This window comes from Corythoichthys intestinalis, chromosome 6, assembly GCF_030265065.1.
Source record: "Corythoichthys intestinalis isolate RoL2023-P3 chromosome 6, ASM3026506v1, whole genome shotgun sequence".
Classification (NCBI taxonomy): Eukaryota; Metazoa; Chordata; class Actinopteri; order Syngnathiformes; family Syngnathidae; genus Corythoichthys; species Corythoichthys intestinalis.
In genome coordinates, this window is record NC_080400.1 from 28,169,298 (window position 1) to 28,192,557 (window position 23,260).

A 23,260-nucleotide genomic window follows, 5' to 3' on the forward strand; every position below is an offset into this window, starting at 1 on the left:
CGGGTGTACCAAATTCAATGGATGACGATCTTGGTGAAAAGTATTGCCTAAGCAGCCTGATTTAGAATTCCCCTCAAGAATGAGGGGAAACAAAAACGCTCATTGTCAACTTATTATTATAAATATTGTTGTAAGTTAATTTTATTGCTGACACTGCGTTTCGGGGTCATCAACATGTTGTGCCCACCCTGCCCCAAAAGTCAAACTCCGCCTATGCTTAACTCTGACAGCCATAGACGTCCAATCCATTTGAATTGGGGAGGCCTTTTCTGCCAGGTGGCCACCGCCATGAGGACCACCCAGCACACCTCTGTGAGGACGCCCTCAACCAACTATGCTGATTGTGCATATCTTCTATTCTGACAAGCATGTGTTTGTGTATGTACATTAGAGTGGTGTGAGATGGAGCTCGCTGCATGTCAACATTGCATGGAACATTTATTACAGCCAGCAGCTAAAGGTGATTTTTTTTTTTTTTTGTAAATTCTATGAAATTTGTCTATGTAAAAGTTATACTTTGTTTGCTTCCCATTGTGTGTGTCAAGCAGAAAGCTGTCAAATATGACAGATTCCGCGCATCCTACTTTCTGGCCTCCAGGACACCTGAGTGGTTCATGTTTCCACATGCATGTAAGTGAATAAAGTGGTTCATGTAACATGACTTGGTGATTATGTACAGTGGGGCAAATAAGTATTTAGTCAAACACCAATTGTGCAAGTTCTCCTACTTGAAAAGATTAGAGAGGCCTGTAATTGTCAACATGGGTGAACCATGAGAGACAGAATGTGAAAATTTTTTAAAGAATTTCTTTTCAAATTAGAGTGGAAAAAAAGTATCTGGTCACCTACAAACAAGTAAGATTTCTGGCTGTCAAAGAGGTCTAACTTCTTCTAACCGGTCTAACGAGGCTCCACTCGTTACCCGTATTAATGGCACCTGTTTTAACTCATTATCGGCATAAAAGACACCTGTCCACAACCTCAGTCAGTCACACTCCAAACTCCACTATGGCCAAAGAGCTGTCGAAGGACACCACAGACAAAATTGTAGACCTGCACCAGGCTGGGAAGACTGAATCTGCAATAGGTAAAACGCTTGGTGTAAGGAAATCAACTGTGGGAGCAATTATTAGAAAATGAAAGCCATACAAGACCACTGATAATCTCCATCGATCTGGAGCTCCATGCAAGATCTCACCCCATGGCGTCAAAATGATAACAAGAACGGTGAGCAAAAATCCCAGAACCACATGGGGGGACCTAGTGAATGACCTACAGAGACCTGGGACCACAGTAACAAAGGCTACTATCAGTAACACAATGCGCCGCCAGGGACTCAAATCCTGCACTGCCAGACGTGTCCCCCTGCTGAAGCCAGTACCCGTCCAGGCCCGTCTGCAGTTCGCTAAAGAGCATTTGGATTATCCAGAAGAGGACTGGGAGAATGCGTTATGGTCAGATGAAACCAAAATAGAACATTTTGGTAGAAACACAGGTTCTCGTGTTTGGGGGAGAAAGAATACTGAATTGCATCCGAAGAACACCATGTATAGAGTAATTGTCCCCCAACCCAGAGGATGTGGGTTCGATTCTCCGCCCTGATGAACTCGTCTAAGTGTCCTTGAGCAAGACACTGAACCCCACTGAGAAAATCAATGCTAATATTTACTACTTTTCATGTTGTCACAGTGTCATTTTGTCAGTGTTGTCCCATGAGAAGATATAAATATCGCAGAAATGCGAGGGGTGTACTCGCTTTTGTGATACGCTGTACATCTAAGATTGAAATTTCAGACATCAACCTATTTTCTAAGTGGGTGAACTTGCAAAATCACAAAGGGTGCAAATACTTCTGCTTCTTACTGTAGGCCTATACAGTGCATAATCTTGTGTTGTCACAGCAGTAATGACACTTTTGTCCGTGTCAGCTCTGCCATCTGCTTTCGGACCAGTGAGAAGAAAAACCCTGCAGAATGTTTTTCGGCCCATCCCGCTGGAGGCTGCTCCGAATGCGCTTGAAGGAATATGGCGGCATCGCCACACCAGGAAGTACATGAAGCAGGGACTTGAAGGAATGGCGCACACCAGTGATCCGTGGTGTAAGCCGCAGCTGCTGCTAGATGCAACCCACGGACATCTTTTGGGGGTTGAAGACAAGCTGTACGAATGGCCTCGTGGCAGATTCTCTAAGCTAAAGCTACACTCACAGCAAAAAAACCCACTCCTTCCTCCACTGAACCCACCCGTTCTGCACCTCCATGTCAGCAGGTCATCTCCTCCATTCAGCCTGCTTGAGGCCTTAAATTGAATTGCAAAAAAAAATTCCGATGCTTCAAATGTCAACCATATCATCTGTCTTATCCTACAGATGTGAATAAAAGTGAAGGTCTGATTGGCAAAGGAGTGGACATCTTTTAAAATGTGTTTATTTTTTACATGTATCGCCAGTTAACACATTGGCAGGATAAGATCAGTCAGACAAATGGCACGGGCTAATAAAATGACATGAAAAACATATGTGTAAAAATTTAAAAGTAGCTGGAAAAAAATTTTGAAGTCTAGAACAATGCAAATTCAAATCGACAATCACTCAATAACAAGTTTAAATGGAATCACACGACATCCATGCCCAACCCCCTCGCCACCATGGTGAGGGCCTGAACGGCTCTGGACGTCCCGCCGGCGTCTTGCTCCTCCCGGGCGGTCCCGACCGGCTCGTCGTCGATTTGCGGGATGGTGCTCATGACACAGTACACGGGGGACTCGTCGCCTCTGCGAGGGCTCGACTGAGCAGACGTGTCCTCCTCGGAGAAGGAAGAAGTCGAGGAAGAGCTTCCGCCATCGGGCGCGGCCTCTTTCTCGCCACGCCTTCGCGGGCTCTTGCGAAGGCCTGTGGGTCTCTTGTTCATGTTCTTCATGATTTCTTTGGTCACCTCCTCCGTCTCCACACGCACCATGTTGAGTTTTAGAAAGCCGTCGGCGTCCTTCCTGTATCTGGAAAATAAACATCAATCCATTTTGACTGATCGGAAAAGAGTTAAACGAGCCAATCTTGGTGAATGCTAGAATATCGTAGCGCACGCAACAACTTTTGCTCATTAATATTATTGACGTTAGCAACTGCTGCTAGGAGGGTCAAGCTCGCGTTTCTCCCTCATGCTAGATGCATGCAAATAGTGTACGAACGAGATGTTTACTGAGCTAAACCTACCAATTCTGTCCGAAAATGATGTCTGGTAAAGATGTGGAAGAACATACAAATGTTTAAAGAGATGGCTTGAATGCGAGGGCTGAAAAGACGGGTAAAAGTGCCGACCTGATCCAGAGGTAGCTTTTTTTTAATCGATACCTTTTTCTTGTGTGCATTGGCTTACGCCACTGACAATGACATTCTCCTGTTTCAACAAGCTATCCTTTACCACCATATGCCCTGTCTTTCTTATATTTTATATCCTCTGGTTGTCTTACCTCCTCTACGACTGTTCTTGGGAGTAATTTATATTGCTATTTTTGTGTAGCAATCGCAAATGCTACTCGGTGACAGCCAACGAACATTTAAATTTTTTCATTAATAACAAATCTTAATTCTATTAATTTATTTACACTTCCCCCTTACTAAGGTTGTTTCTTTACAACAGAAAAGGTAAAGCTGTTAAATCTAGGGCCTATTTGTATGCATGAACAGGCTTACGGCGTACTACATAAAGACCAAGGGGAAAAATGGCTCATTTATTTAAATATCCATATTTTAGAAAAATATGCCTACATGACTGTTGTAATATATAAGATACAGTGGTACCTCTACATACGATCACTTCGACACACGATCTTTTCGACATCCGACGTAAAATTTGAGCCGCCATTTGTTTCTACATCCGACGAGTTGCTCGAAATACGACGACATGACAGCACTGCAAACGAACCCACGGTGGATTTTCTTATGTGAGAAATCAACACAGTTTTCAAAAAAAGTTGATACAGTTGGAGAAACAAGGAAAAAAGTGATGCTTACCTTTGAAATGAAGATGCAAGTTATAGAAAAATATGAGCTTGGGGTGCGCGTCCCTGAACCGGCTCAACAATACAGCTCCATGGTCCTCTTATGACCACCGTTCGCCACTATTTATAAGTTAAGGTGACAATTATTATTGTGGTAACATTGCCAAGGAAATCGCCAGCTTTGTCACGTTTTTATCATTTATTTAAGAACTTATCCAACACAAAACGCTCATTGTCTTAAGCAGTTGACTGCTCTCAGGAAAACGAAAGTATTATCTGTACCGCACCGACCTATCTCACTGGAGACGTCACCTTCGCGGTGCGTTCAGGGACAGTAAAAAGTGTCCGCCATATTAGAATCCGATTCGTTACATTATTTTCAGGAATAATTATTAATTCTTCTTCTTCTTCTTATATTATTCTGAATTATTTATTTATAACTTATTTGTTTTTCTATGTTTAATTGCCATTTGTAACAGTGCCAGCAGTATTTATTAAGAATTTAGTGTATGTTTTTAGGCTTTGGAACGAATTAATGGAATTATAATGTATTCCTATGGGAAAATCCTGCTCGACATACGACCATTTCGACTTACAAACAAGGTCCTGGAACGAATTAAATTCGTATGTAGAGGTACCACTGTATATATATTTCCTCACCGGCCACTTTATTAGGTACACCTGTCCAACTTGACACTTAATTTCTAATCAGCCAATCACATGGCGTCAACTCAGTGCATTTAGGCATGTAGACATGGTTAAAGACAATCTCCTGCAGTTCAAACCGAGCATCAGTATGGGGAAGAAAGGTGATTTGAGTGACTTTGAACGTGGCATGGTTGTTGGTGCCAGAAAGGCTGGTCTGAGTATTTCAGAAACTGCTGATCTACTGGGATTTTCACACACAACCATCACTACGGTTTACAGAGAATGGTCCGAAAAAGAAAAAATATCCAGTGAGCGGCAGTTCTGTGGGCGGCAATGCCTTGTTGATGCCAGAGGTCAGAGGAGAATGGCCAGACTAGTTTGAGCTGATAGAAAGGCAACAGTGACTCAAATAACCACCCGTTACAACCAAGGTAGGCAGAAGAGCATCTCTGAACGCACAGTACGTCGAACTTTGAGGCAGATGGGCTACAGCAGCAGAAGACCACGCCGGGTGCCACTCCTTTCAACTAAGAACAGGAAACTGAGGCTACAGTTTGCTCAAGCTCATCGAAACTGGACAATAGAAGATTAGAAAAACGTTGCCTGGTCTGATGAGTCTCGATTTCTGCTGCGGATGGTAGGGTCAGAATTTGGCATCAACAACATGAAAGCATGGATCCATCCTGCCTTGTATCAACGGTTCAGGCTGGTGGTGGTGATGTAATGGTGTGGGGAATATTTTCTTGGCACTCTTTGGGCCCCTTGGTACCAATTGAGCATCGTTGGAACGCCACAGCTTACCTGAGTATTGTTGCTGACCATGTCCATCCCCTTATGACCACAATGTACCCAACTTCTGATGGCTACTTTCAGCAGGATAATGCACCATGTCATAAAGCTGGAATCATCTCAGACTGGTTTCTTGAACATGACAATGAGTTCACTGTACTCAAATGTACTCAAATTAATAAATTAATAAACAAATAATTTAATCGAGTTAATTACAGCTTAAAAATTAATTAATCGTAATTAATCGCAATTCAAACCATCTATAAAATATGCCATATTTTTCTGTGAATTATATATATATTCTGTAAAATAAATTGTTGGAATGGAAAGATAAGACACAAGATGGATATATACATTCAACATACGGTACATAAGGACTGTAGTGGGCATTTCACTCTACTGTCATTTAAATCTGTCTATGCTGTCCTCACTCCGAAGCGCCTACTTTTTCCAAAGCTAGACAGCTAGTGAACGACGCCTTAATAATCAGACTCCTTCTTTTTTCATCTGATTTATTAATAAATTGGCCTCAAACCATTGTCCTCTTTAGACCGTCGTAAAACTACAAAAAAAGTACACAAGTATTGCATTAGCAACAACGTTAGCTTAGCACGCTATACAGGTTCACTTAACATCAACAAAAAGCGTCTCATACAAAAAATATAACATTTCGCTTACTAACATAATATGTACATTCTTTACAACAACCATACTTACGGACAAATCTTGTCCAAGGATCATATAAACACAACATGACAACGTAGGCGTCAGCCCGAGAAGTCGTGAAGCCATACTGAATTGGCAAGAAAATAAACCATGTCGCAAAGCAACCACAAGAGTTCGCTGTTGCAGCACAAAAAGCCTTGCTGTAAAACTTACCAAAAGGCAGAATACTGTCTGAGCGGGACATGTGCGTTAATTGCGTCAAATATTTTAACGTGATTAATTTAAAAAATTAATTACCGCGCGTTAACGCGATAATTTTGACAGCCCTAATATATATATATATATATACAGGGGTGCACATAAGTGGTTCGCATGCGCGCATGCGTACTGGACGTAGACAAACGCGCTGGCCCTCAACGGCTTCCATACGCTTTTGCGTACCGATGGCTGACCACTGTATTTGCGGCGGACACGAGAAAATAGCTCCTCAAAATGTCGAAGAGGCAGGCCACACTGAGTAATTACTTCCATGTTCCCCCACCCCCGTCAAAAGACAGACAGACGACAGAGACGTCACCGGAGCTACCGTAAAAAAGGACTTTGGCTGAAAAGTGGCTACAGGAGGTACCATGGCTAGAAGCAAATGATGCTCGCACGGATATGCGGTACAAAATGTGCCGTGAGAATCCCAATGTCGCCGATAAGAGCAGCGCATTTTATGTACGGTCAAAGAATTTCAGCCATCCAAACTTTGAAAAGCACGAAAAAAACAGAGCATGTGGCAATTAAGCAAACTATTGATGTCAAACAGGACCCCACTCGCCCTATGGACAAGTGGTGGAATAGGGCGGAATAAAGGTAATGAACAGCGACATGCACTGACAAACGTGTTTTTGCTCGTATTTTACAAAGCTAAACATGCACGTTCAATGAGGTCTTATGAGGAGGACATCCCACTTTTAAAAAGGCTTGGAGTTAATGTGGGAGCCGCATAATGCCCTTTATTTTGAATTGGTGCTTTTTATTTCTTTACATTTCACTTCAAAGTAATGGCAATTTTGTTGTGCCAGTTGATGTTAATCAAGCATTAACTGTTAATATAATTAATTAAAGTTAATTGGCTCTAAGTAAAGCTTGTCATAAATTTATCGCATCAGGCGGGTCGGCTCTCAAGCTCAATGAGGACCAAGTCACATCTCCAGGTCCTCCTCTGAGAACCTGGGCAAAAAAATTATGTGCACCCCTGTATATATGTATACATATATATATATATATATATATATATATATATATATTTTTTTTTTTAAGTTAATTCACTGTCAGACAGAAGCAGCACAGTAAACCGTCACGAAATACAAAATAAGTAAATGGGTTACCTCTTCGTGGCAAGCAATGGATCGGGATTGTCATCTCCCAACAAAATGTTTACTGCATATCAAAGGAGATCGTACCTTTTCTCGTAGGCAACGTCTAACTGTTTGCATTACTCTAACACACAATATATAATTAATCAGGGAATAGTATTGTTTCTCGTATTTACAGTTTGACTTTTTGTATAACTCCAACACGCCCAATATAAAATAAACAGCACTTATACCATTGTTTAAGGAAAACAAGCAGAATTTAGGGCATAAAAGATACACGACGCCTTCTTATCACGGAAGCCCAACGTGTGCATCATGAGCAACATTGATGCACCAACTCTGGCAATCAGTTCTCCCGGACAGTCCAGAACAAATGGCGGGCCGCTCTGTCCCAACACAAGGAGCATCGGAAAACGCCCGATATCCAACTGATAACACGACTGACAAGACTCCCAGAGCCCCTTTGATGCTGAGGTGGCAAAATCCACAACATTTGTTGCCCGGACAACAGTAACTCCCGAATCCTCCTGTCCAATCCACAAACAGACAATAATCCCAAACACACTCTTCTTCCTGCCCACGGCCCGCCCTGCGAGAGCGAACTTTGAACTAAGTCTTGTCTTTTTCTGTCGAGATGCTTTTGTTGACTACTGGTATGGTGACCTTGGAACAAGCTTGCCTCCCTGCCTGTGTGTTTCCGTTTTGCCTTGCCGTTTTGCTCGCTGTCGACCTGAATAAATTGTCAACTTGTTTTCGGTGAGCCTTCTTTAAACCTTTCAAAATGCAGTCAGTACAAAGGTTTAAGACTAAGGTGAACGCGCGGAGTTTGGCCCTTCTGGGCAGATTGCCAGGGTCCCGCCGGCCCGGGTCTTTGGAGCTGCGCCAGCGCGGGTCCGGCGATTCGGCTGGTGTGATTCCGGTAGTCTGGCTGGAACGTCAGATTCCTTCAATATGAAGGTTAATGGCTTCACCTAGCTGGCATTAACTGGTCTTTTGTACGTCTGCACAAGTTGATCCATTGTTCAAATTTTTTCTCTCTGAGTTTCTGGTTTCGGGAAACACAGAAGGAAAACATCCTTCATATGTGGATGGTCGTAATGTCTTGAGTCATTTGTACAAGTTCCATAGCAGCAGTGTTTATTCGGCATGTTCTTTTTTGAAAGATTACCGGCAGAAAACAAGCAGTACTTGCATGGGTTGTATGCCAGCGCGCTCCTATGTTGAGCCCTTCCGGTTTTCAATGGTGAGGTCACGCATTCATGCGGTACACTATTTTATTTCAACAATTTTTAAAACTTTTTATTGCTTCCTGGTTCGCAACGTGTGACTTTGCTTTATGATGACATCACCAACCTGAATCGCGAATGACCCGATGGCCACTTGAGTTCATGTTTCTTTCGCAGGTGAAGTGTGAGCGTGTAACACCAGGAGAACACCTTGTCACAAAGGTGACATTTATACTTAGACACGCCCCCTACCTGCACACAAAACGAGACATCACTCATTTCATGAGCTCAAGGTAGACAAGCGAGCTAAGCAAGCGACCTCGTGCTCCCTCTTGAAATGCTGGCTCATGGACTGGTACGTCTGGCACGAATACTGGCAGCCTTCCACGGAGCAGCGGAACAGCGAGCCCTCGTTGTGGACGAATGTGTGCTTATTCAGGTCTCGCTGGTTCTTGAACCTGACAGGAACAGAAACATCGTAGAGGACAAGCACGTCTTGAAGTGAACGAACGTACCTTTTATCGCAAAAGTCACACGGGAAAGGCCGCTCGTCGCAGTGTCGGAAGCGGATGTGGATCTTCAGCGCGGCCAGCGTGGTGCATGTCATGTCGCAGAAAGGGCACTTGACATGATTCACTGAAACGACAGTGTCTTTTTTTATAGGGTGCCATTTGCGTTCTCAGTATAAATTAAGCTCTGTTTTCATAAAAAAATAGACAAATACACATTCATCTTATGTTTTTGTGTATTATCGATTGCTGTCTATTATAAATTCAAGGGTACAGGCTCCTAAATTCTTTTTTTTTTTTTTTTTTTTTTTTTTTTAATTTCATATACTTCTGGTAAAAGGATCTAATAGAATTTTGCTATGTCCTTGAGGTGTTTCATTCAAATTCAGTCTATAAAAACTAATATAAGTAGAATTTTTTAAAAATGATTTTATTGTCCTGGATAAACCATCTTTAATCATGAGTTGTTTTTACATTTAAATATATTATTCAATTAACAAAAAAGTTCTCTGTTCATTCCCAGTGTCACTGTCCACTGTTAGCTATTTTTAGTGTCCATTTATGAAAATTCCCCATATTATAACGACAATATCTTCTGAAATTTGGGAAAATTTCGCCTCTTGTTAACAAAGAAATTTCAGGGTATGAAAAGCAAAAATACAGAACGGCTGGTCCTCGAAGCTCCCAGAGTATACTGAATGTTACATCAGGGGTGAAAGTGGAACGGAACGGTCCGGAACGATGTTCCGGCAAGAGATTTGGCGCCGGACTGGGGCGGAACAGTTCTTTGATCGTGAAAATATGACAGCAACTGTAAAAACCCCATGCTAAAAACAACCTGCCTGGATGATACACAGGCATCTCCAAGAGGAAAACAATCTACTAATGTCAGATTTACAAACGCCTGTTAACAACAAGCATAATAAAGTGCTTGAGTAGCGTCGTTTCCACCGATATTTATTAGAGGTGCACGATAATTATCGGTCCGATAATAGGAATTATGACGTCATCCCAATAAATCCAATAACATTACATATTATCGGGCCAATTAATATTATTTTTGGCACTGTGTTGGTGGATTGGGATGTGTGCGTTTGTTTCCACTCCTGTTTTGCCAGTATGCAAAGTTTTGTTACTGCTCTAGAGGCCTTATTTTTCCATCCCTGAGTGATGAACCTTACTATGGCAATTAGACAATGTTTGCCTTTTACAGTGCTATGGTTACAAGTTAATGAGAAGCCTTTTGGTTATTGATAGGCTTGCTGTCCTATAATGGCGTACCGCAAGCAACACGTCACTTCCGCTCATTAATATTCATGACATTAGCTACTGTTGCTAAGTAGGGACAAGCCACCGTTTGTCCCTAATAGGAAATGAATGGAAATCGTGTACGAAGGAGATGTTTACAGACCTAAACCTACCAATTCTCTCCAAAAATTATGTGCCTGGTGCCAAATTCACTGGCAAAGATGTGGAAGAACATATAAATGTTCAGTTAAAGAGATGGCTTGAGTGTCGAATGTTGAAAAAGACGAAAAAAACGAGCCGACCTAAGCATAGCTTTAGCTTTTTTATCGACACGACTGACAATGACATTCTCCTGTTTCAACAAGCTATCCTTTACCATCAGCCCTGTCTTTCTTATATATCCTCTGGTTGTCTCTTACCGTTCTTGGGGGTAATTTAGTTAGCTTTGTGTAGCGCATCAGCCCTGTCTTTCTTATATATCCTCTGGTTGTCTCTTACCGTTCTTGGGGGTAATTTAGTTAGCTTTGTGTAGCGATCGCAAATGCTACTCAGTGACAGCCAACGAACACTTTAAATGTTTTCATTGATAACACATCTTAATTCTATCATTTATTTACACTTCCCCCTTACTAAAGTTGTTTTTTTATATATACATACTTATCTATAACAAAAACGGTAACAGTGGCAGTCAGATACCATTGTAATTCTTTTCAGGTCATTCATTGTCAGACAGAAGCAGTACAGCTCAACGTTACGCTAAAAGAATAAGTTAAAAATATAAAAATGGCTTATCTCTTTGTCCTCTGAAAGACCATGCCAACCCAACATAATGTTTACTGCATATGAAATGTGAATGGATTCACCGAGCCGATGTTAAAGTCCGCGCAAATTGATTCGGTCTTCACATTTTTTCCTCCCGAGTTTTTGGTTTCCGGAAACGTAAGAGGAAAACATCCTTCATGTGTCGTAATGTGTAGAGTCGTTTCTACAACTTCCAAAAAAGCAATACATGATCGGCATGTTCGTGTTTGAAAGATTACTGGCGAAAAGTAGCACAAATTACATTGAGTCTATGCGAGGGCGGGTCTATAATGTCCCACTTCGGCTTTACTTCCGCTTTATGATGCGACGTCACCGTCACGGTCTAAAAATAGCCTGCGTGCGGTACGCCATTGCCAGGGTAACAAAGCTGTTTGATGGACCAAGACGACTAAAGTCTCTTCTCCTGTTGCACCAAAAGTTTTATCTGCAGACAAAGCACAATACCTGTTGGGTTTATGTTTGTTTTAGTTATGTGGTTATTGTTCAGGGGAACACATGGTCAATGATTTTCACTGATTGATTGTGATTGACTCATATTATATTTATTTAAAAAAATGAATATGGGCACTTTATTTGAAGTCAAAACTGTTGTCTTTGTTATGTTCATTATAATAATGTTCATGTCATCATGAAAATTCTGGTTATGTCAAAGGCAAATCTACGCTGAATCCACCACTAGTATTTTTGACGTACAGGTGTTCAAAAATTTATATACATTATCGGTTATCGTATCGGTATCGGCCTTAGGCAGCAGGACGTTATCGATATCGGTTTCAAAGAATGGATATCGTGCACCCCTAATATTTATTAATTATTTATTCCAAGTGGTGGAGCGTCCATGGAGTAGAAAAGTATTTTAAATCATCTCTAAAAACTCCATATGCAGTCATGTAAAAAAATTAGGACACCCCATTAAATATTCAGTTCTTTATTGAAAAATGTTCACATATCAATGTCTGATAGTTTTTATCTTTGGAAAAGAAAGTGATTTAATTGCAGGTAAACAACAAAAAATAACTTTGTTTTACTTACCGGTACATACATCATATATATATCAACAAAAATGCATATTCTAACTGAGGAAAAATTTAGGACACCCTACAATCTAATAGCTACTGTTACCTCCTTTGGCTGAAATAACTTCATTGAGATGCTTTTTGTAGCCATCTACCAGCCTTTGACATCGGTCTGAAGAAAGTTTGCCCCACTCCTCAACGCAGAATACTTTCAACAGTGACTGACTGTTGAAATAAGAGAAAACACCATGGTGACATCAAAGGAGCTGTCTGAGGCCTTCAGAAAGAAGATTTCAGATGCTTATGATTCTGGTAAGGGATTTCCAAAGCTCTCCAAAGAAAATAAAATCAGCCATTACACTGTCCGGAAAATAGTCTACAAGTGGAGGACGTTCAAAACAACTGCCAACATGCCCAGGTCTGTCTATCCAAGCAAGTTCACCCTGAGAGCAGACCGCAAGGTCCTAAAAAAAAGTCTCCAAAAACCCTAAAATTTCATCACGAGACCTACAACAGGCTCTTGCCTCTGCTGATTTGAAAGTGCATGCCTCTAAAATTAGGAAGAGACTTCACAAGTTTAACCTTAATGGGTGGTGTGCAAGGAGGAAACCATTGCTCTCCAAAAAGAACATGAAGGCCAGCCTGAAGTTTGCTAGAGTGAATGGACAAAGACCAGGACTTCTGGAATAATGTTCTTTGGGCAGATGAATCTAAAATTGAATTATTTGGACACTAGAACAGGACATGTTTGGTGAAGACAGCAATTCAGGAAAAGAACCTCATACCAACTGTGAAGCATTGAGGTGGAAGTGTCATGGGAATGCTTTGCTGCAGCACGACCTGGCAAGCTCACCATCATAGAATCCACCATGAATTATATCGTTTATCAGAGGGTGCTTGAGGAACATTTGAGATTATCTGTGAAAAAAATTAAAACTGAAGCGAAATTGGACCCTGTAACATGACAATGACCCAAAACATACCAGTAAATCCACCAAGAACTGGCTGAAAAAGAAGAAATGGAGAGTCAACGCACAGATCTTAATCCCATTGAGATGCTGTGGGGTGACTTGAAACGGGCTGTACATGCAAGAAACCCCTCAAACATCTCACTGTTGAAAGTATTCTGTGTTGAGGAGTGGGGCAAACTTTCTTCAGACCGATGTCAAAGACTGGTAGATGGCTGCAAAAAGCATCTCACTGGAGTTATTTCAACCAAAGGGGGGTAACACTAGCTATCAAGTGGTAGGGTTTACTCTTTCCTTAGTTAGAATATGCATTTTTGTTGATATATTTGGTTTAATGAGTAAAACAATGTTAATTTTTGTTGGTATTGAACTGAATATTTAATGGGGTGTCCTAATTTTTTCACATGACTGTAGTATATATAGTACAATAAAGGCATTCTATTCTATTCTATTCTATTCATGTACAGATAGCCACAAAATTGATTGATGATAACAGAAAGTCATGCCAATTTATTTGTATTTTTAGAATGTGTTTTTTTTAAAATTAACTTTAGGATTGGATTGGCTAGCATGGCATGACAATGAATGATGTTGGAATTTGAGCTGTTACCATGTTGTCGAACATGACCCCGCAATAGTCTCTCACTGGAAAAGGCTTTGCCACAGTGTTCACACACGAGTGAATCTGTGAAAAAAGATTCAGGACTGTTAGAACCACTCATAAGAATCAGGTGGAATATTCATGTGCAGTCCACCTACCCAGTGGCTGTGCCTGCCTTTGGAGGTGGTCAAAGAGTTTGGTATTGCAAGAGAAAATGCTGCCGCATGTGGGACAGGCAACTAGTCGTTCTTGCGTGTGACTTCGTACGTGTTCTCTCAGGCGGTAGCGGATCTTGACGTAGACGTCGCAGCCCGACCAGTGGCAGAAGAGAGCCTGCCGTTGATGAGAGAGCGGCTTGTGCTCTGCACTTTCCACGTGATTGTCCACATGCCGGTAGAACCACTCGGGGTTGGTGAATGAGCTCTGTGGAGAAAAATAACAAGTGAGACTGTGAATGATTATGTTTGGGTGAGATTGACGGCACCTGACGTCCAATATATTTTGACTGGGAGATGCTGACGAGAGCTACTGTATGAAGGAAGGAGCTTCAGGAAACCAGTACACAATGTACCTTAATTTTTGGACTTAAAGGCGCACCTGACTAAAAGCCGCCACCCATCAAATTTGACACGAAAACAGTATTTCTTCATAGATAAATTGCACTGGACTATAAGCCACAGCTGTCCTCACTGTATTATGGGATATTTACACCAAAAGATATTAACCGGTAAAACTTTATTTGACAAAAGACACCTAATCCATTTGACCTAAGAGGCAGCGAATTATCTCAAAGCTCAAATGGATTGAACATCTATCGCCATCAATGGTAGCCAATCAAATAGCATAGATGATTTTTTTAATATGGCAGTAGAGTTGAAATACAAGTACGATTAAAAAATAGCTTTGAATTCATTGTTATAGAGGCGTTAAACGGAAGCGGCCCGCTAGGGGGTCCAAAGTAGTGCTGCAATGATTAATCGATTAGAAAAAAGATTTGAATTAAATTTTGCTGCTTTGAGTATTTGTTTAATTAAAGTGGCATTGTAATGGTTTGTTTTGAAGGTGTTTGCATTTATTTTTATTGATTTGGGTGGATGTACTGCCCTGTAGTGGCAACAGTGAATTTGACATAACTCATTTCACATGGCTAAATCCAGATGCTCTCTGGTAAAACCAACATAAGCTAAGTTTTTGTTTGAGCTAATCTTTTTTTAATGCGTTTGTGATTTCCTTTATGGGCATATTTAGACGTTTTTGTGGGAATATGTGTTTGAACCATTTGTTAAGTGGATTGTTTAAAAAAATAAATAAATAAATAAAAAGACGTTAGCATTTTATAGCATTTAAGCTAGCGGACCTTTGCTATGTGAGTTATCCAATTGTCCTTTTGTTGTACTTAAATTCTCATTATATGCCGTTTGAGGCTCAGCTCAGTTATTTTAAATTTTTTATGTCGTTAACAGATTATTCGATTATTCGAACTGGTTCATCGATTAATCGACTACTAAAATAATCGGTAGCTGCAGCCCTAGTCCAAAGTAGGATGTTCTGCCTGACAAGCACTTTGTAGCTTGTTCATACTGTACATAAACACTCACATTTATTTGTATGAAATCAAATGTCTTTGCCAATTCATAGTTTGATCATTAAAATTTGGCCAACTCTGTTGATTTTTACCTCATTGGCTGCCATTGACAGTGATAGACGTCCAATCCATTTGAACTAGGATGTTGGCAGCAAATGAACGAACTCCCAGTATACATGGATTGGACGTCCACTAGAGATAAACTCATTTAAATTCACAGCAGTATGATGAAAAGGGTGATTGGCAGTGAAAGAGTTATTGTGTGCGTAAAAGCTTTACATCACAGTTATCCCAATGGCACAGGTGTTGGTCGGAACCCTCGGGCAGCAAGTTGTTGGTGTGCACAGCGTGGTTGCAGGCAGGTAGGTCAGGTCGAGACTGAAGCAGCTGAGAACCCAAAAACTTGAGCTTGCCGTGGTAGATGTGGAAGTACATGTGAGACTCCAGCTGGACCGGGCTGCCCATGGAGACAAACTCGCAGCCTTCCCACATGCAGGCATACTCGTCTGAGAAGTGCAAACGACAGTCAATAGAATACGTGGCACGGGTTCCAATCAACTACAGCCTCACCTAACTCCTCCAGGGTGTCTTTGTCCCCCAAGTAGTCTCGCAGATGCTGAGACATGTGGTCGCTCAGCTCTTCCATGCTGCTGCCTCTGTAGCCGCATGACCCCCACTCGCAAACCACCTCGAAGTGGTCCAGCCTCTTGGTGGTCATCATCGCTGGCCACAGACATTGCATTTTACACATAAACATTGCATTTTACACATGAGAACGCACAGATTAATGCCATTAGTATGCAACACATTTACCAGGCGCATCCCAGCAATAAGAATCTCTTTTAATAATTGAAAAACACACGGGACTTATTTTTTCTAAATGTGTAGTGGAGGAAAAAAAAGTTAACAAAAGCCAGTGTTTCCAGAAAAAAAGTAACCTTTGTATGGGCAGATATTTAATCAATGTCAGTACTATTTGAGCCAATCATATACGAGTATCCCAGACTGCCAGCCCTTCCTCATGAGGTCAATAATACCCATTATCACATACACGTGTGCTCGAGTCTATCAGTGTGTATGTGCGTGGGTATAACTTCAAGTCACAAAATGTCTGCGCTCATAATGTGTCATTTTTTGTGTTAAACCATTTTATCCATTGTCAGAGGTCTAAGATTTTTTTCAATTTCCATTATCAACATAAATTTGTCAACGAGCACAATACACCATCGACAGTTAGTGAGAACTCGCGAAACTTTAAAAAAAAGTGCATTCATCAAGGGTTCGTTGGCTGTGATTTGCGTGTATCTGTCAGCCGAAACAGCCTAATAGCACAGATATCAGTATGCCTGCCCTTCTGCCGATGGATACGTTGTTGACGTCAGCGCAGCAGAGCTATGAAAACAGAATAAGTCTCTATATTGGGCACTGCCCCTCTGCGAAAATTCACTCAAGACTTTCGGCTTCGTCCAAAACGGCCATCGCCGCTCACTTTCACTAAGAGGTCCCCTCCCACATACACAATGAATGGGTTGCCGCTGATCCCTTCACACTAGGCTGCCGCTATAGTGTGAAACAGCCTTAGATATTTAAAAAAAAAAAAAACAGTTGAAAGCACGTGTGCAAAGTTGGCTTGGGAGACAAGAGTTTTGAGCGGGGAAGAGGACCGTGAGCAAATAAAGCAAAAAAAGCAGTCCATAGTATGGTCTTATTTTCAAGAAAAAAATGGGAGGGATTCACTGTCATTTACAGCCTTTGAAAAAGCCGAGCTTGCGTACCATGGCAGCACCCCTGCTATGAACAAACACCTGAAACGCTGTCACTCAGGTGCAGGGGCGCCGTATAGGGGTGAAAAGTGATATGATTTCTAAGGGCCCATGCCCTGATGGGGCCCACAAACAAAATTAGAACATTAGGTAATCGTTTGCAAATTTAATTTAATTTAATTTTTTGGAGACGTTTCCTCTTTTGAGGATGAGGTGGGGTGTCCTGACTCCTGAGCGTCTGCTTTTAAAGAAATCTTTGTCTTGAAAACGCGTGGGGCGGTGCATTGAGCAGAGCAAGCGAGGTAAGTAGGCAACCAACCCGGAAGTGGAGCGCAGTGCTGGGCAGACAGCAGCGGGCAGGCAGATAACCATCTTGCTGTCTTTAATATCTCCTGCTCTTTTTGTTCATTATTGTTGGCTCGGTGTTCACTCATGAGCGCAGGTATGTGTTTGTGTCTGACAGACGTGCATGGGCTGGGCGCACCGCCCCTCCCCTGTACGACTCATTCACGCATTGCCGCAAACAGCCTACAATGGCGCCGTTTTACTCATATACAGAGATAAGAGGCAGAGTGGAGTAGATACAAGCATTCATTGGGGCCGTGCTTTTAATTGGCAAAAGCTTTGTCATCTCTCCCACAGCACCTATAAATATTGTGGGAAGCGACGTGGGGAAGAATGACAGGAGTTGATCTTTTTCTTAACACCCTGTAGTGTACCCAACGCAGAGAAGATATAGCATTTGCAGCCACCACACACAGTCATGGCTGCACCACTTCCCATTATGCATTTGGGCAGAACAGTTAAGTCGCTACAGTATCATTTACTGAAAGTTCAACAAATACACTAGATGGCAATATTTAGTCACAATATACAAACTCACATTTATCCTTTAAGAATTACAAGTATTTCTATCCGTGTATCCCTTTCACAGAAAGAATGTTAATAAAGTTAATGCCATCTTGTGTAAGAGTGTGACAATATCTCGATACAGCGATATATCGCGATATTTTGCAACCCGATGGGTTATCGATATGCTCCCGCCAAGAATCGATACTTTTATTTAACATATTGGCCATACAATGGAGTATGGATGCTGTAAACTGCTCAATGTTTGTTGAGCAATTCCTTGGCGGTCCATTAGGGGCGCTCGTGAGTGGCGGTGAGGGTAAAGTGCGCACAAGTTGTCTAGAGAAGAAGAGGAAGCTCCAAGTGGGTTGAAAAAATAAAAAAGCTCAGTGAGAACGGTGGAGGAAAAAAGGAGAAAAATATTGCTACAAATCACACATGGGGACACACTTTAGATTTTACACCAACAAGAAAGGAAGTAAGGTGAACAAGGACTTTGCTGTATGCAAGAATTGTCCAAGAAAAATAAGTTTCACTGGGAGCTGGTGACGTAGTGGACACTGGGGTTTGTGAGCTTCGCTTTCATCACTTGAGGTAAGAAAGTTTTGCAATGTAATTGACTTTTTAATTTACATGTATTATTTTGATGACATTTGGTGTTGAATGATATAAAATAAACCAGGACACTAAACTGGATGAAAATGAATATCGAACAAGCCCACATGAATTTACCGATTTATTTGAGAACCAATTTCCATCTAGTTTTCTACACAAACTGTTATTACTGTCATTTTGATACAATAAGCTATAAAAATGGTTTGAATAGGTTCCAAGATATATAAAGTGATGTGCATGATAATTAATGTAGCCTACATATTAAAAATAGGTAATTATTGAATTTTTAATTTCTATACATTCAATTAATATTTTTTTTAATTCAATACTTCCAACACAAAAAAAAAAATCAGAACTTCAACTCAAACGCTATGAAGTAGCTAATATTTTTTGTTTTATTTTGTTGTTTTTAAGGTGAGGAAGACTGTGACTGAGCAAGTCTGACATCTTAAATGCTGAAGCAGATAGCGGAAGTGCTCAAACCAAGCAACAAAGTTCATATCCGAAGAAAAGACCCACCAATTTTATCATTGCCCCACTCCAAGCTCAACTGCTGACACCTACGGCACTTTTTATTTATTTATTTTTTTAAAGATTTAAAACTTTAAATAAATTAAGGGTGCCATTCATCATGATCTCTCCAAGCGATATCAGTGGTCGTGGTTGGTTTCCTCTATATGTGCAGGGGCACAATTTGCAGTAGATTTATATTTTACAGCAATGTTGCACAGAAAAGGTGTCACTGTTTAATAAATGACTTAAACAGTATTTTTTCTATTTTCAAATATCTTTTTTTTTTTTTTCGTTTCAACAGTTGTATCGTAGAATGTCATGTATCCAATTTCTGACCAATATATCGATAATCGCTGTATCGTGATATAATCGTTATCGTGAGCCTTGTATCGCGAATCGTATCATATCGTGAGGTGCCCTGAGGTTCCCACTCCTAATCTTGTGGATTTATTGTTATAATAAACAAATACAGTACTTATGTACAGGATGTTGATTGTATATATCCGTCTTGTCTTATCTTTCCATTCCAACAATAATTTACAGAAAAATATGGCATATTTTAGAGATGGTTTGAATTGCGATTAATTACGATTAATTAATTTTTAAGCTGTGATTAACTCGATTAAAAATTTTAATTGTTTGACAGCCCTAGTTAAATGTACACCTTATGCCTAATATATACATAACACAATAAAACAGAATTGTTGTGGAACTCAAAATGTTGACTGGACAGTAATGGACTAGGCACATTAAATCATTAGTAACATCAAATATTACACTATACACTAAAGTATATCAGTAGCCGTGTCCTTAAAGTGTCTGTGACACGAAAAAGCATGTTTATTTCATAATACACGCGGTATTTTATGCTCCTGAATGATATGGACCGCTTGGATGTGTGTGGAAGCGATCGCTATATTTATTTAGTTTTTTGAATCCCGCGCCAGGAAAATTAGTGACTTCCGGCTTCGGTCTTGCATTAAGGAGGAGGGCGCTGTGACGTGTACGGTAGAAGACGTCCTCTTCATGCTACAGTGTACTGTTGTGTATGAGGACGAAGGATTCAGCTGATTTTGCGGATTAATACGTTTATTTTTCGCATCACGCCAGCCGAACGGCTGCAGAAAAATCATTCTGTATGAGGGAGAGGCGTATGCGCCTTTTTGGAGTTTCAAAAGGTTCCCATTCACCGTGGATATTCACTGTGGGACCATTGGACTTACGATGAAGTGAGTAAACATCTTGTTTTGTATTATGTCAAATACGAATACAGCGATTACAAAGTAAACACTACAAACTTCCTTTAAATGAAGGACTACTTACGTTTGATCATTGATAGGCATGTAAAAAGCTCTCCTAATGCATTAGCAGCAGCACGTTAGCTGCGTTAGCTCCAGCCGCCCTCCTCCGGGGAACGAACTGTAAATTGCTCTCCGCCGGGCGGTTTGCCGATCCGCTAAGACATTCGACAACCGGGTCGTCATGTCAAATAATCCAGGATAGCTATGTGTGATTTTCCGCTTTGAAGACTTTGAAACATCACTCGGTTCGGGTTAGCATGTCGGCTAGCTGTCACGCCTTCTGGTTTGTTTACATTCTCCGAAGCCAGGGAAGGGAAATGACATATGTCCGATTTAGGTGTCATAAAATATCGTTCGGGAGGTGCGACAGTAAAGGTGAAGTCGACAGTTTTGACCATTATGGAGTAATTTTGCCATGTCGTCCTGAATAAATGCATTTTTATTATTTCATATTCCATTCAGCACAAGACTGTTATTTGTCATGACCATGCCATTTATTTAGCAATTGGGGAAAATACTTGGATAAAAAGAGTATCCTGTAAAAATATTGAAGCAAAGAGACAGAAACAATGACATTTTGCCGCTCTCTTCGTCGCGTTTTCCTCATTGTGAATAGTTCCCCCTCAACGGGCTGACTGGTCCTTCTTAAGCCATTTATATAGCTATTGGGGAAAAATACTTGGGTAAAAAGAATATCCTGTAAAAATATTGGAGTAGAGAGACTGAAACAATGACATTTTGCGGCTTTCTTCATCGCGTTTTCCTCGTTCTGAATAATTCCCCCTCAATGAGCTGAATAGTAAAACCGATGAGCCCAGTCTCCCGCTGACGTCATCCACCTGTTGGGTACGCTACAGCCCTATAATGGTAGCCGTGGCTAACCGGCAGATTAAAAGACTAATTTCTCGTCATCTGTGCTTTGCTAAATTGTTGTATATAGTCGAATCGTCTCAAAATATGATTCTAATTCACATAATAATGACATTTTAGACTTTTTTTCTCGTGTCATATGCTCTTTAAGTCTTTCTTAAGTTTTCCCCTGACCTTTTTACTGCGATAATATAATGAAAACCTGAAATTATGGCTTTTAGTTTTGGCCACCCCAAGATTTTAAGTGGCCCCATCTGGCCACACCTATGAAAAATTTCTGGAGGCGCCACTGGCCGGAGCCGCTGGTCGTGCATGGTCGCCCCATGGGACAATTGTGGAATACGGAATAAACTGCGTTCCGTATTGGTTCGATACGGAACGCAACTTTTAATTCCCAATTACGGAACGATTCCGTATTTCAAGGGACGGCTGGCAAGCCTAATTGTTAGGGACAGCCCTAATTTGCATGACTTTAATACTTTGAGCAACAGCCTTTCAAATGAAGGTCATTTACAGTAGATGCTGTCTGTCCCTTTATGATTGGTTGAGTGGCAAGGATGGGAATGTGATTGGACAAAACCAAGTGGACTAATATTCACATAAAAGTCATCACATATAGACAGAAAAGAATAAAAGTCATCACATATAAACAGAACACCTTAATTGTCATAGTACTGTCATTGCCTACAACGAGATTTAAAGCTTCGCCATAACGGGCTCCACATAAAACAAAAGTATAAGGCTAACATAAAAACACAGGTTACCATGTACACAGATTTGGAGTAAAGTGATAAGTGCTAGCAGGAGTTGGTGATGTACTGGTAATACAGTGCGACAGTTCTCAGTTGGGAGGCAGATGGCTGACTAGATATGATAGTACAAATGAGTTTGTGCATAGATATCAATGTAACGTGCAACCACATCATTTTATGGGCCAAATTGCTCGTTAAACCATTAAATTGTAGCAAAGAAAATTACTCGAATTAAACTATCCCTTCTGACCTTAAGCGTCGGACATTTTTAAAGACTTCTAATATGAATAAAAACGTTCGTACTCATTCTTTGACAATGTAAAATACAGTGCATATTTTTTTAAATTCATATTTGTGACACGAATGTTAACTAAAATGTGGGAAAGGGTTCTTACAGATAGTTATGTGACGCCAAACATCAAGCGGGTTCTCAGCTCTACTGTTGCGTGTCTTCCCTTGTTTACTTCCGGGTTTCCTTGGCGCCAAACAGGAAACGACTTTCTTCTTTGACGGGTCTCAAAAGTAATACACTAAAACAGAGCCCTCTAACGGCTGTGTTTTATTTATTTATTTTCGATATTTGTGATTTGTGTTCATAAAAATGTGTGGTTATTGGTTAATAAAAACATTACATTTCTATATTTGATGAGGACAATGCACAATGATCAACACATCAGTAAAAAAAAACATCATTATAAATATGCCAGAGTCAGCATTGTTCATACATGCATTAATTTTATTGACTCTAGCATGAAATGTTTAAAATCCAAAACCAAAAAATGATGAGATCTAGGTAGTGTTTTACTGTAAGAGTGTCCTCACGAATCATTTATTCAATATGTCAAGCTGCTCTGAAATGACACTAGACATAAGCAATGAATTATTGATGCATTGTTATGTCAGGATGACTGATTCGCAGGAAAACAGACAGAAACATCACAGCATGGCAATACAATCTAATTGAGTAATGTAGCTGATTGACTAGCTGTTTTACCCAAATTATCTTGTGGTCACCTTGCAATTTAAAAAACAACTTCAAAACAAAATGCAGATCAACTTGGGTTCTTGTTTTTTTTTTTCTTTTCTTTTATTCCTTTTTGTCAAAATGATTATTAAATGGAAATATAATTTTTTTTGCCTTTTGATGTTTTGGCAA

At 40.6% G+C, this 23,260-nt stretch overlaps 1 protein-coding gene across 1 annotated transcript; it reads right to left on the reverse strand.

The window, feature by feature from the left end:
- Nucleotides 1-1,313: 1,313 nt before the first annotated feature.
- Nucleotides 1,314-22,586, reverse strand: zgc:112083 (uncharacterized protein LOC550461 homolog). Its single transcript, XM_057839751.1, has 9 exons — nucleotides 22,500-22,586; nucleotides 16,012-16,164; nucleotides 15,721-15,947; nucleotides 14,015-14,279; nucleotides 13,866-13,940; nucleotides 9,208-9,328; nucleotides 9,012-9,150; nucleotides 8,820-8,944; nucleotides 1,314-2,994 (listed from the first exon to the last, which is right to left on the reverse strand). Exons 2-9 carry the CDS (start codon nucleotides 16,160-16,162, stop codon nucleotides 2,613-2,615), a joined length of 1,485 nt encoding a protein of 494 aa, XP_057695734.1. The 5' UTR covers nucleotides 16,163-16,164; nucleotides 22,500-22,586; the 3' UTR covers nucleotides 1,314-2,612.
- Nucleotides 22,587-23,260: the final 674 nt, after the last annotated feature.